General features: G+C 42.1%; 1 protein-coding gene across 4 annotated transcripts in view; it reads left to right on the forward strand.

Annotated features, from left to right (window-relative positions):
- The window catches only part of FBXO25 (F-box protein 25), a 37367-nt gene extending 31026 nt beyond the window's left edge, over nt 1-6341 (forward strand). For all 4 annotated transcript variants that reach the window (XM_075861158.1, XM_075861160.1, XM_075861159.1 and 1 more), the window contains 2 exons: nt 921-947; nt 4676-6341. In XM_075861158.1, the coding sequence (XP_075717273.1) occupies nt 921-947; nt 4676-4750 (102 nt within the window). In that variant the 3' untranslated portion in view covers nt 4751-6341. The remainder of the gene's footprint in view (nt 1-920; nt 948-4675) is intronic.
- The last annotated feature ends 7643 nt before the right edge of the window (nt 6342-13984 follow it).

Raw genomic sequence — 13984 nt, forward strand, 5'->3', positions numbered from 1 at the left:
ATGGACGCTGGCCCAGCGATCAACTGATCACCACAATTGGGGAAGCCTCGTCTGGCTGTAAATCTCCACTGCAGCTGCTTCTTCAGGAGAAATGTAGCATCACATGCTGGTCATTCAAATGAATGGTTGACCATGTAATCATGGGAGCTGCTATTACATAGAGGTGGTCCTAGTCAGCTGGGGACTCTCCTCGAATAGAAAAACTGCCCAAAATACTGTTGTGCGAATGTGACCTAATTCAAAACGAGGAGATAGACCTACGCAGAAAAAACTTAAAATGGAAACCTATTTGCCTTCTGTGTTTTTAGATCCCCCCCGATGTAAAATCCTCACCAAAATACTGCTGTGTGAAAGTGGCCTTCTAGGACATATCGGCGTGGTTTCTTGAGATAGCAAAAATATTTTCTGGTTTAAAGAAGGGCTATAACTGTAGCACAGGTCACGTTTTGGTGACTTTTTAAAATAGTTTTGTAGCGATAGAAAAAAACGATCAACAATAAAACTAGTTTATTGATAAATTATTAGTTCCCACATAAAAATCCTCGTTACTCATTTACAAGTTGGTAAACAGTTAGTCAGACTTTGAACATTTATAGGTAAGTACATTGCCGCCCCAATCCAACGTGTTTTTTTTTTTTTTTAAATGGTGGCGCATGTACGATAATTGTAATGACTTAAATGTCCATCTAATGCTTGTGGCAATTTTTCTAACCACCCAGAATATGTCGGGAAAGTGGTTTGCATAATTGTGACCTGTAAAGGCCACCATGGTTTTCTGAAGGCGCCACGCCAGAATCTGTTTTGTTTAGTAAATGTCTTATAATGCTTAACAATCTGACCCCTGCGCGACCTCACCGGTAACTGATCTATGAAGGTTCTGATTACTCTACTTGTCTCTCCTCTTCATTCATCTTGTAAAGGATTATCAACTTGCTCTTTTATTTAAGGTATTGGTGCACGCTTTACTTCTAGATCATGTCCCCCGTACCTTGTCTTATAATAAATCATGTAACCTACATAGAACGGATTCCATTATATGTGTCCATCCTCTAGTGGACATTACTGTACATTGCATGCTTATGTATCATTTGTTTCGCGTGAGTGGAAATGTCGTTTCTTTGGAAGATGAAATACGTTGTAAATCTAAAATAATCCTTAAACGGCAAATATTGACCTGGTGTGTTTTACCACATTCCCTGTGTGGATGTCCAACGCCTCTAACTTGTTTTACCCTCATAGTGATCACTGTTTTCTGAATGGATTATGCATGCACTAACCATCCCCCACCACCACCACCGCCCAAACTTATGCTACGTTATTCCATAGATTTTTATGACTGCTGAAAATAAACATTCATTTTAAAATACCCTATAGAATTTGCAGTAAATGCTTGTTGTGGATCTATTATGAGGGTCTGCCCATATCGGGGGAGATTTATCAAAACGAGTGCAATGGAAAAGTAAAGTAGTTGCCCATCACAACCATGAAGACAGCAAGTTCCTTTTTGAAAAGGGATTGTCTGGTTTGGACAATCCCTACTAACACTGGTGGTCTTCCTGAGATCATCTGGTTGCAGGGGGCCCTCTATGGGGAGCCACAGCAATGACCTGTTAGGAGCTACTGTGTTATGTAGCATTACAGGGAGCCTGCTGAAATTAATAGGTGTCTGTCATTTTTAGTAGACTCCTGCAGTCCTCCAATGTTGAGTTCTGCTCTGAATGTGGATCTCCGCTCTAACTAAACTAGGACGGTCTTAAAGGACTCATCTCTATTAGCCTTCTGTCTGCGACCTCTCGCACTTTCTATAGGCTAAGTAAGTAGAGGGGCAGATTAGAGTATCTCATGACTTAAGGTTCAGACTACATACAGGGTTTGTTTTGAAGTCTGTAACCATGGAGACTTATTTTTATTTTATCTCCTCCAAGACTATTTGAAAAGTTGCAAACATTTTGTGTTCCAGTGCATCTAAAATAAAGCAAGTGTAGCTATTCTTAAAAGTGCTGCTCAAGGGTATGTTCACACTGGCTATTTTCAGCCGTTTTTTGGGCCGTAAACGCCCTGAAAAACTGCAAAAGATGCGGGGCCTGAACGCCTACAAACATCTGCCCATTGATTTCAATGGGAAAAACAATGTTCCATTCCCACGGGGCGTTTTTTACGCGACCGTTTTTGAAAATGGCCGCGTAAAAAAAAAAAAAAAATGCCATTGTAAAAAGTGCTTGTCACTTCTTGAGCCGTTTTCATTGACTCAATAGAAAAACAGCAGCTCCAAAAAAAAACGCTAGTTGCTTAAACTGCTGAAAACCAGGGGGCTGTTTTCCCTTGAAAACCGCTCCGTATTTTCAGCCGTTTTTTGTTTAGCGTGTGAACATAGCCTAAAGCTACCATAGGAGACCGCTATTTATCCCATGGGGGGGTTTTAGTTGACATTAGAGGACTTGGCTCATAAAGAGAAATTTCGAGGTATGTTTTTTTGAGTAAGCATCCATGATCCATGGAGTATGGTGCTGGATTGTTATAAATACGGAGTTAGCAGGGATTTAAAGTAATACATTACAATTTATACTGGGTCTTTTTCCACAAAACTATATATCCTTCTGCTCTGTAACAAGCTGCTTGCAGTTCGGTGACCATGTTTAATGTAACAGGCTCCATTTAAAGAGGCTCTGTCACCACATTATAAGTGGCCTATATTGTACATGTGATCGGCGCTGTAATGTAGATTACTGCAGTGGTTTTTTATTTAGAAAAACGATCATTTTTGACGGAGTTATGACCTATATTAGCTTTATGCTAATGAGTTTTTCTCAATGGACAACTGGGCGTGTTTTACTATATGACCAAGTGGGTGTTGTACAGAGGAGTGTATGACGCTGACCAATCAGTGACCAATCAGCGTCATGCACTTCTCTCCATTCATTTACACTGCAGATAGCGATATATCTATAGTCACATAAACACACTATAACGCTACTCGTGTCATGACATTGAATATACATTACCTCCAGCCAGGACATGACGTGTATTCATTCTCCTGACCACTTCTGTAGCGTCTCTGTGATTTACAACACAGCAGGTGTAGTCTCGCGAGATTACGCTGTAAACTGCCATTCACAGCGAGATCTCGCTACAGAAGTGGTCAGGAGACGCTACAGAAGTGGTCAGGAGAATGAATACACGTCACGTCGTGGCTGGAGGTAATGTATATTCATTGTCATGACACATGAGTAGCGTTATAGTGTGTTTATGTGGCTGCACATAGCAATATAGCTATATTGCTATCTGCAGTGTAAATAAATGGAGACAAGTGTATGACGCTGATTGGTCACTGATTGGTCAGCGTCATACACTCCTCTCCACAACGCCCACTTGGTCATATAGTAAAACGCCCAGTCGTCCATTGAGAAACTCATTAGCATAAAGCTAATATAGGTCATAACTCCGTCAAAAATGATCGTTTTTCTAAATTAAAAACTGCTGTAATCTACATTACAGCGCCGATCACATTATGTACAAGATAGGCCACTTATAATGTGGTGACAGAGCCTCTTTAAAGAGGCTCTGTCACCAGATTTTGCAACCCCAATCTCCTATTGCAGCAGATCGGCGCTGCAATGTAGATAAGAGTAACGTTTTGTTTTTTTTTTTAAAACGAGCATTTTTGGCCACGTTATGACCATTTTTATATTTATGCAAATGAGGCTTTCTAAAGTACAACTGGGCGTGTATTGTGTATGTACATCTGGGCGTTTTTACTTATTTTACTAGCTGGGCGTTGTGAATGGGAGTGTATAATGCTGACGAATCAGTATCATCCACTTCTCTTCAGAACACCCAGCTTCTGGCAGTGCAGACACACAGCGTGTTCTCGAGAGATCACACTGTGACGTCACTCACTTCCTGCCCCAGGTCCTGCATCGTGTCGGACACATCGGCACCAGAGGCTACAGTTGATTCTGCAGCAGCATCGGCGTTTGCAGGTAAGTAGCTACATCGACTTACCTGCAAACGCTGATGCTGCTGCAGAATCAACTGTAGCCTCTGGTGCCGATGTGGCCGACACGATGCAGGACCTGGGGCAGGAAGTGAGTGATGTCACAGCGTGATCTCTCGAGAACACGCGGTGTGTCTGCACTGCCAGAAGCTGCGTGTTAACGAAGAGAAGTGGATGATGCTGATTCGTCAGCATCATACACTCCCATTCACAACGCCCAGCTAGTAAAAGAAGTAAAAACGCCCCGATGTACACACATAATACACGCCCAGTTGTACTTGAGAGCCTCATTTGCATAAATATAAAAATGGTCATAACTTGGCCAAAAATGCTCGTTTTAAAAAAAAAAACAAAAAAACGTTACTCTTATCTACATTGCAGCGCCGATCTGCTGCAATAGGAGATAGGGGTTGCAAAATCTGGTGACAGAGCCTCTTTAAATAGTAAAATGGTCTGCCTACAGCCGCCACTAGGGGGAGCTTACTGCACGCGCCAATTCAGTTTTGTGGGTGCTGTATAAAAATGTATGCTTTGAATTCTCCCTAGTGGTGGATGCAGGCAAATAAAATGAATATTTATTTAGCTATGACTGAATGAAGGTAAGCTGCGGACATGGAGCTCTCTGTAACAATGAAGTGGCTTCTAATGTGGAATGACTAACTCCTGTGTTTGTCTTGTCAGGACTCGGGGCACCCCTGCACTGCCAATGACCCAGGAAGCTGCCTCAACACCCGTCTCCCCGCAGCACTTTATTGACCTCTTCAGATTCTGAGGGCACCAGCCACTTTCATGTCAGGGCGGGAACTTTTTGTGTTTTTAATAAGGAAAATTTATATTGTTTTAAAGGGAAAAAAATGGATGTTTATAAATCTTAAAATGGTACAAATCGGAAGGACCAACTGTTTTTTATATGTAATGTCTTTGTTTTATTGCTTGTACTGATTGATCCACACGAAGGGTGGCATGTACTTATAGTAGCTGTCAGCCGACATTTATTCCTTTGGAGTCTCCCTGCTCATTGAAATAAATATGGGGGATTTAAAAGGGACTTCTCACTCGTAGGGAAAAAGGATCGGGCATGTTGACATCTAGTTTTCTGCGAGGTGTGTTTTTGTCATTTTTTTTCTAAATGCTGTGATTCTAAAAATCACAGGAAAAAAGAATCGGCAAATAGAGCTCCTGTCAATTGTTTTTTTAATTTATTTTAATTTTTTGTATTTACGTGTGTTTGGTTTTTTTTTTCAATCATTATGATTATTATAGGGAACATTTCTTATTTGTTCATTAGAGTATTGTGTATAAATTCATCAGAAATCTAACATTGCACATTTTATATTTATTTTGCACTTTTTGAAGGCCAGCTTCAGACATCATTTTGGTGAGTTTTTTTTTTTAGTTTTCTTTTGTTTTTATTTTAGGTTTCTTAGATTTTAGTTTTTTTTAAGTCTCTCTAGTGCAATATGAGAGCCTACATACGCAGTATGCTCCATCTATATGGCATTTTTTATTTTTCTGGGGTTTTTCTTCATAGACTTCTCTCTAGGACGTATATGCAAAATGACACTAGATTAAAAAACAACAAAAAAAAAACTCCACCAAAAAAAGCATCTTTTTTTTCATGCAGTTTAAAATGCCAGACAAATATTTTGTTTGAAGGAGGTCTAATGACCTTTAAAACTGGTCTCATCCTATTGAAATTGTTTTATTTATTTTTTCTTCAAATCTAAAGTTGCTACAATGTAACTATTTGCAGCCTACGTTCCCCCTTTACAGCCTGGGTAAAACGTATTACTAGCCATCGGCTATGAAGTTCTTTATTTACGCTGTTCATTAAATGTAACGCTTTTCATAAATACATCCTTGATCCTGATAATTGCTCAGCGCCTTCTGCAAACGCCCAATTAGTACTTTATGCACATGGCAGAACCTTGTGTCTGGCGGCACATGGAGTCCTCACTCTGTGTGCCATTGTATGGGGCCTTCGTACTGCATCATATTGGAGGTTTTTGTATAGAACATAGGTTAAAACGTTGCGAATATTAGAAGCGTAGAGGTGCAGTATGGCGTCCATATTACAGCTCCGTAAACTTATTTTTGACTATAGCGGGAACAAGTTGTTTGCAAGATGAGTATAAATGTGATTGAATCAAAACTGTATTTCTGAAAGCTCTAGAAATATATGTTCAGGCTCGTGCCGGGTCTAAATATAATGTGATACAGGGTAATCGTGCTTGTGAAGTGTCTAGAAGTCTGATCTGTAATTGAGGAATGTAAGCAGCACATGTATTGATGCCAATCTTAGTCTCTCCATGAGAAAAGTAATAAAAAAAATAAACAAAGATTTTAACTGTATGTGTCATGAGGTTTGTCACGGATGAAACCATTTTTAATTTTTTTTTTTTTGCAGCTATCAATACTAGATGTGTAGCCATATGGTTGTCAGTGTAGCACCTTATTATGGGGAAATAACGCTGTAATACGGAATCTGATGGAGCCCGCCACAACTTAAATTTACCGTCATGGGGAGGTGTGGTATCAGTTAGGACACCATAAAAGTCTATGGGTGCTTTAATACATCTCTGAAAAACAAAGTACTGACATGGGCCGTGTAAACGAGTGCCGATCATGAAGACCGCTCCTTGATCGGCGCTCATTTGCTCTTTTCACACGGAGCAATGTTTGCTTACTCTGATGGCTCGTCCCCATACATTTATCATGTGGGCAGCGTATCTCCCTGATTACACAGGATGATGTGCTGCTGAAATGGAGGACTTATAATTCTGCTTGAAAGAGCAGATCAGCTGATGAACGATCGTCTGCACAGTCATTGGCTGATCATTGCCCTTTATTACACAGGGCAACGATCGGGAACGAGTTCACATGAACACTCCTTTGCCTGATCATTGGGCCTTTATTGTGCTAATTCTGTATCCACTCATGTAATGAAAGTTGTGTAATCTTAAAGATTTTCAGGTAGGCTGCCATGATTTGCAGTTGCACATACAGCACTGCCGGCTGCTGAAATTGACATTTTATTTCTATGTCACTATTCAGCCAGAGCCCGCTAATTCTTGAATAGAATGAATGCCCGGTGGAGGATTTCTTAACTGTACCGATATTGTGTCAATGTAAAATATACAACCAAAAATATGTGGACGCTTCTAATAATTTAATTTTGGTTCAGCCCTGCACGTTGCAAGTAGGGGCATAAAATCTAGCACACAGCCATGTAAACTTCATAGACAAATATCACTAGTAGTATTGGTCCTATGAAGCCACAAGTCAGTTTGTTACATTTTTGATCTGCCCTGGTCACCTGTAAGTGCTATTGTTGTGGAAGTGTTTAGGTTAGGATTAACAGCTCAGTCACACCACGTAAACCCACAGTGGGGCTGCCAAGTGCTGAAGATCGTGCTGTGTAAAAAGCTCCTATCCTCTGCATCTCTCATAACGGAGATACAAACTGCCTCTGGAAGTGACATCAGCACGAGAACGGTGTGGCGGGAGCTTCATGGTATGAGATTCCATGGTCGAGCAGTTTCACCCAAGCCTAAGATCACCGTGTGCATTGGCCGGTGTGGCGTAATGTGTGCCACCGCTGGACCCTGCAGCAGCGGGTTCTTTGGAGTGATTTTCACATCTGAGGGAGGAATCTGGGTTTGGTCGATGCAGGGAGAATGTTGCCTACTATGAGGGTATCTTCACACAATTAACAAAGTACGTCTGAAAATACAGAGCTGTTTTCAAGGGAAAACAGCGCCTGATTTTCAGAAGTTTTTTGAGCAACTCGTGTTTTTCACGGCCGTTTTTGGAGCGGTTTTCAATAGAGTCTAAAGAAAACTGCTCCAAAAAACGTCCCAAGAATGTCCCGCACTTTTGACGAGCCGTCATTTTACGTGCTGTCTTTTGACAGTGACGCGTAAAATGACAGCTCGTCTGCACAGAACATCGTAAGACCCATTGCAAGCAATGGGCAGATGTAGGCCGGCGTAATTCGAGGCATAAAACACCATTACGTCTGAAAAGAGGTCGTGTGCACATACCCCAACATTTGGTGGAGGAGGGGTAATGGTCTGGGGCTGTTTGTCTGAGTTTTGTCTTATTTCCAGTGAAGAGTAATGTTATTGCTACAGCATACAAAGATATTTTGGACAACGGAATGCTTCAAACTTTGTAGCATCAGTTTGGGTAAGGACCTTTCCTGTTCCAGCATGATTTGGACATGTCGGCTGTGAACGGCCTTGGCATTCTTCCTGCTCGACATGTCGGCCTCTCCGGAGTTATGCCGTCACCCTGACAATGGGGAGCCGCAGCTTTCCTCTGCATGTGCTGCACGGCTCCAGCTGAGGACTATTTACTGAGTCTATTTTGGGGACCTTGACCAGGGATTCTTATAGTCTAAAACACCTTGTGGGGGTTAAGGGTGGAGAGAGGTGTCTTAGGCTCCGCACCTTAGGTTAGCCTGTGCCAACACAATTACAGTTCTAGTCATTTATTGTTCCTGCTGCCTGCCAAACCGTTCCTGCTTTGGGCGCAACTTCTCCAACAAGTCTGCAGGGTCCCACTGGAGTCTGCTCCCACTACACTGTTACTCTGCTTCACCGTCTCTGGGACGTCCTGCTATGCTGTGCTGCTCTGCTTCACCATCTTCACAACGTAACCCAAGTTTAGACTACGCTAGCTGCGATCCACCATCCGGGTACGCTCTTCGTCTAATACGGATATTTACAGTATGCCTATGCACATAGTGACGGCCATAAAGACATGGTTTGATTTTATGTGGAGGAACCGGAGTGGCTGCACAGAGCCCTTATCTCACCTCCATCGAACACGTTTGGGATGAATTGGAATTCCGATCGTGAGCCAGGCCTTCTCGTTCAATATCCGTGCCTGGTCTCCATATATGCGGGTTTGCCTGAATAGGCACAAAGTGCCAGAAACGCACTGCAAAAGCTTGTGGAAAACCTTCCCGGAAGAGAAGATTTTCGGCTGCGTTCCCACAGTGCAGATTTTGCATGTGTTTTTTTTAAGCCAGGAACAGAACCTAAACAGAAGAAATATATAAAGTAAGACTTTATAGGTCTGCTCTCCTGGATTCAATTCTGGTTTTGGCTAAAGAAAACTCATGCAAAATCTGCACTGTGTGAACCCAACCTTATAGCTGCAAATGGGGTCCAACTCTATAATGGGAATTAAGAATGGGATGTCCAACGATCCCATAAAGGTGTGATGATCAGGTGTCCGCATACATTTGACCATATATTGTGTCTCTTTAAAACAGGGTGGCTATCCTGTTGGCATTGATATAAAAGCCTGCATAATTATGTCCTACTTCATCCGGTCTTAACAGTAAATATAGCAATGCTCCATAATGTAGTAAAAAGTCACAAAGAGTGGAGTGACTCCATATACATGGCAATGGTTTTGACATAAGATGTTTAACAAACGCATAGATGTGATGTTTGGGGGTTTTGTGTTTATTGCATATGTAATACTAAATATAACCAGTAGAGGGCAATCCAAATTCATAAACCAGAAGTGTATTATTACAGGCAAAAATGCACAGACTTGATCCGTTCTTAATGTCTTCATCTGCATCACCAAATGTCACGTCCATTTTACGCCAACATTAAACCTAACAGATTATTTAATATTAATTATGTATTTTTCTTCTTCGCTTATTCCTTCACAATTCTGTTGAGCAATTTTTTAGTTCTGTTACTGGGAAACCAATATGGCCGCCTGAGGGGTTGTCAACCAGCTTTTCTATACTAATGTATGACAAATCCCTGTGCTCACATAACTATGCAGATTTGACGTTAAGTAGACTGGTATAGCTGGGTGGCAGCCATAATTGTTGTATCCCAGAACCGCATTAAAATAAGAATTTTTAACAACTTGACAGAAGAAGAACGCTCAATTTATCCATAGGATATGCATAAATGTCTTATAGGTGGAGGTACAACCACTGAAACCCCCTTCAAACATGAATACGGAGGTTCTTTGTCCCATTATTACACCTGCCAGGGTAAAAGCAGCATTTCTTCTAAACTTTTTAAAGGGTAACTAAACATTCAACAAACTTCTGACACGTCATAGTGATGTCAGAAGTTTTGATCGGTTGGGGTCTGAGCACTGAGACCCCCCACCAATCGCTAAAACTAAGTGGCAGAAGTGCTTGTGTGTGCGCTCAGCCGCTTCCTTTCTGTTCGGCTTTTTCCGGAAATCAATGTAGCAGAGTACGGACTCAATTGAAAGTCCATGAACCCGTACTCCGATACATCGACTTTCCGGAAAAAGCAGAAATGAAGCGCCTGAGCTCTCGCACAAGCACTTCTGCCACTTAGTTTTAGCGATTGGTGGGGGTCTCAGTGCTCGGACCCCAACCGATCAAAACTTCTGACGTCACTATGACGTGTCAGAAGTTTGTTGAACGTTTAGTTACCCTTTAATGGAGACGGTTTCCTACTTTTTTCCACATTTGCAAGAAGCAACGGAAGACACTCGATCATTGAAGGGTCGGCAAATGACTACGGGTATGTGCACAAGTAGTGACCAAAAACGTCTGAAAATACGGAGCGTTTTCACAGCGTTTTTTACGTCCCTTTTTTGGAGCTGTTTTCATTGGAGTCTATCAGAAAACGGCTCCAAAAACGTCCAAAGAAGTGTCCTGCACTTCTTTTGACGAGGCAGTCATTTTACGCGTCGTCGTTTGACAGCTGTCAAACGACGACGCGTAAATGACAGGACGTCTGCACAGTACGTCGGCAAACCCATTCAAATGAATGGGCAGATGTTTGCCGACGTATTGGAGCCGTATTTTCAGGCGTAAATCGAGGCATAATACGCCTCGTTTACGCCTGAAAATAGGTAGTGTGAACCCAGCCTATTGTAGCCGCCTGAAAGTGGTGCTAGAGACCATTTTTTTTCCCTTTTCAATGAGGGCTATTATGTCAAAGACGAGGTCCAAGGGCAACTCTTACTATGATAGGCCCCTTAACCTTACAGTACCTGCGGACAGCTATGCTCTTCGGTGTGGCACCAACCATTGGAACAGGCATGCGTGTCTGTGTCCAGATCGTTCAGAAACACATGGATGTCAAAAAGCCGGGCATCTTTCTGATACAGAGAACTGCGCTGTCACTAGCCGGCACCATCATTCTATCTGCCCTACACTTCGCATAGATAATAGTGCAGGTCTTGGAAGATACATGTGAGTGCCCTCTGGTGGCTGCTCACATGTATTTTCCATGTCAGAGAGAAATTATGGCGCGGGAGCAGGGCACTGTCTGGCCGGGACTAATGGTAGACACTGTGTGGGGGCACTGGCTGATGCTGTTATGGTGGGGCACTGTATGAGAACAGTTTTAAGTAATGATCCCACCAGCAGAAGAGACTAATCTGGCCAATCGGAGTCTGTTAAAAAAAAAAAACTACCTAAGGCTTGCCCAAATTGGCAAATAATCTGCCGATCATGCCATACACGTGTAGTTTCAACGGACTATGGACGAAATTTTCCAATCTGGCCGATCACATCATTCGCGTTCATTTTTCAAATAATGGTTGATTGAAATGGCTAAAATTTCCCATTTCGGTCAACTTTTACCTCGGGTATAAGCAGCTTTAGATTGCCTGACAGAATAAAGGCAAGATATTAGCAGAAGCTTCTAAACCGATGTGAATTGTTGTCTTGGAGACATGCAGAGCAGAACAAAGCAACCTGCTTATTAAGTAAATGAAGTAACTTCCATCCTGGAAAAAGTCTAGCTGACACTTGCACGTATTAAATTGTGGTTTGGGGCTGGATGGTTTAGAGAGAATTATTAGAGAAGGCTCCGCGCACTGTACTGCCAGCAGTAGACACATAAATCTTTCAATAAATTCTATATCCTTTATAAACACGTCAATAAACAGCAGAAAGATAGGCAAACGCATCAGCACTAAAAGTCTTTTACTGTGACTGGAGAATGAAACTTCTAGAAATATTCCGTTTGATTGGGGATAAAAAGTTTGTCTTTTCCTAATCTGGCAATCTTCTTGGCATTAAAATGCATGATCCCATTTGATCCTCGGCTATGTCTGTCCCTATTTTCTTTATTACCTAATATTGTTTGCTATTATGTCCTGTACACAGAATGCTCCATATACATGAAGACGCTGTGATTTACCATAGTACCCGTCAGAGCTGTAGCAAATACAGTACCCACGTACTGAAAAGGTAGGACTATCTGTGCATAGTCCTTGATGACAGGATGGCACATACAGCACCTAGTTCCCAACATTATCCCTTGTGGCTTGCTGTATATACTGTGCCCAGTCTGTGGTGACCTGCTCTATATACTGTGGTTAGCTCGTTGTGCCTTCTATGTTCCATCTTTTATAATCTAACAGTTAAAATGATAGATAATTCAAGGTGCCTGATTCCTTCTAGTCAGGATCGGCAGTCGCACCAGGGCCCTGGGGGCCTAAGGGATCCTATGTTACATAAGACACTAGTATTATATATGGTAGATGGTGGGGGGGGACTGTGTTACAGATTTTGTATTGGGGCCCAGGAGCTTCAAGTTACATCTCTGCTTCTTCATTAAACTCGGAAACTGGTGAGATAATCGTACGTGTGTTGGTGCATATATGACATAAGAGATATTCTGATAATAAGCTGTTGACACATGGTCCGTATTACCTGATCTACTTAGGTTTTACAGAGAACTTCCATCCTTGACGTTTCTTTATGATGTTCTACCAACCTTACCTCAGTATTTGTTACGAGAACCTACTGCCCTTTATTTTGCCCATCCAGCATTTTATACCACTCTATGGCCGGATTTAAACGAGAGTGCGTTTTGCACGTGCAAAAAAACACGGAGTTTTGCGCGCGTAAAAGGTACTTAACAGCTTCTTGTGTCACCCTCGTATGATGCGTGGCTGCGTGATTTTCGCGCAGCCGCCATCATTATGACGCTCTGTATGTTTGTAAACAGAAAAGCACGTGGGGCTTTTCTGTTTTCATTCACACTTTTTACTGCTGTTGCTCGAATCACGTGCGTCCCACGGAAGTGCTTCCGTGTGCTGCGCGTGATTTTCATTCACCCATTGACTTCAATGGGTGCGTGATGCGCGAACAACGCACAAATGTAGGACATGTCGTGCGTTTCACGCAGCGGACATACGCTGCGTGAAACTCACGGAGAGTCTGCACGGCCCCATAGACTAACATAGGTCCGTGCGAGGCGCGTGAAAATCACGCGCGGTGCACGGACGTATATCACATTTGTCTAAATAAGCCCTAAGTTTGTAAACCGCTATTGGTGGGGCAGTGTCAAGCAAAACTGCCCAAGATGCATGTCTCCTATACATTTATAATCTTAGATGTCAGCGAGCATGCTTCCATGGTGTACAGCAGAATACCTGCTGCTGAACTAAATATCGCTGGCATCCCGGCCAGAGTGACCAAGCTACAGACCCCTGATGATGAGTATTGAAATGCGTAGGGTCGGTTGTGAATAGGAATTTTTTAGCATTGGGAACACTAGCATTGTTTGTTTACCTCAACACTAGGAGCTTCCGGTGCGGTTATCACGGACTCTAGTGTGAATTAGGGTCAAGACTATTGTTATGCCCACTTTTCAAATGCTGATTCCGTATTGATATTCTTGTTGAACACTGAGCTATAGTAGGTTCACAATTGAATTAGAACTCAGTGTTTACTATTTAATATGTTTTTATACACACGGTGGGGCTTTTTCACAGTGGTGATTGTACCCCTGTTTTTAGAGAGTTATAAATAAATGTTATATTTTACTCATATCACACCAGTGAATCCTTTAAAATTGTTATGTTGTGGGAGCACAATTGAATATATCTTTGAAATACAGTGAATTATACACCGTATGAACTAAATGCTGTTTTTCCCATTGATTTCAATGGGCAGATGTTTGAAGGCGTTCAGCTTCCGTTTTTTCAGGCGTTTCTCGAGGCGTAAACGCCCCG

This window comes from Rhinoderma darwinii, chromosome 4 (assembly GCF_050947455.1).
Source record: "Rhinoderma darwinii isolate aRhiDar2 chromosome 4, aRhiDar2.hap1, whole genome shotgun sequence".
Taxonomy (NCBI): domain Eukaryota; kingdom Metazoa; phylum Chordata; class Amphibia; order Anura; family Rhinodermatidae; genus Rhinoderma; species Rhinoderma darwinii.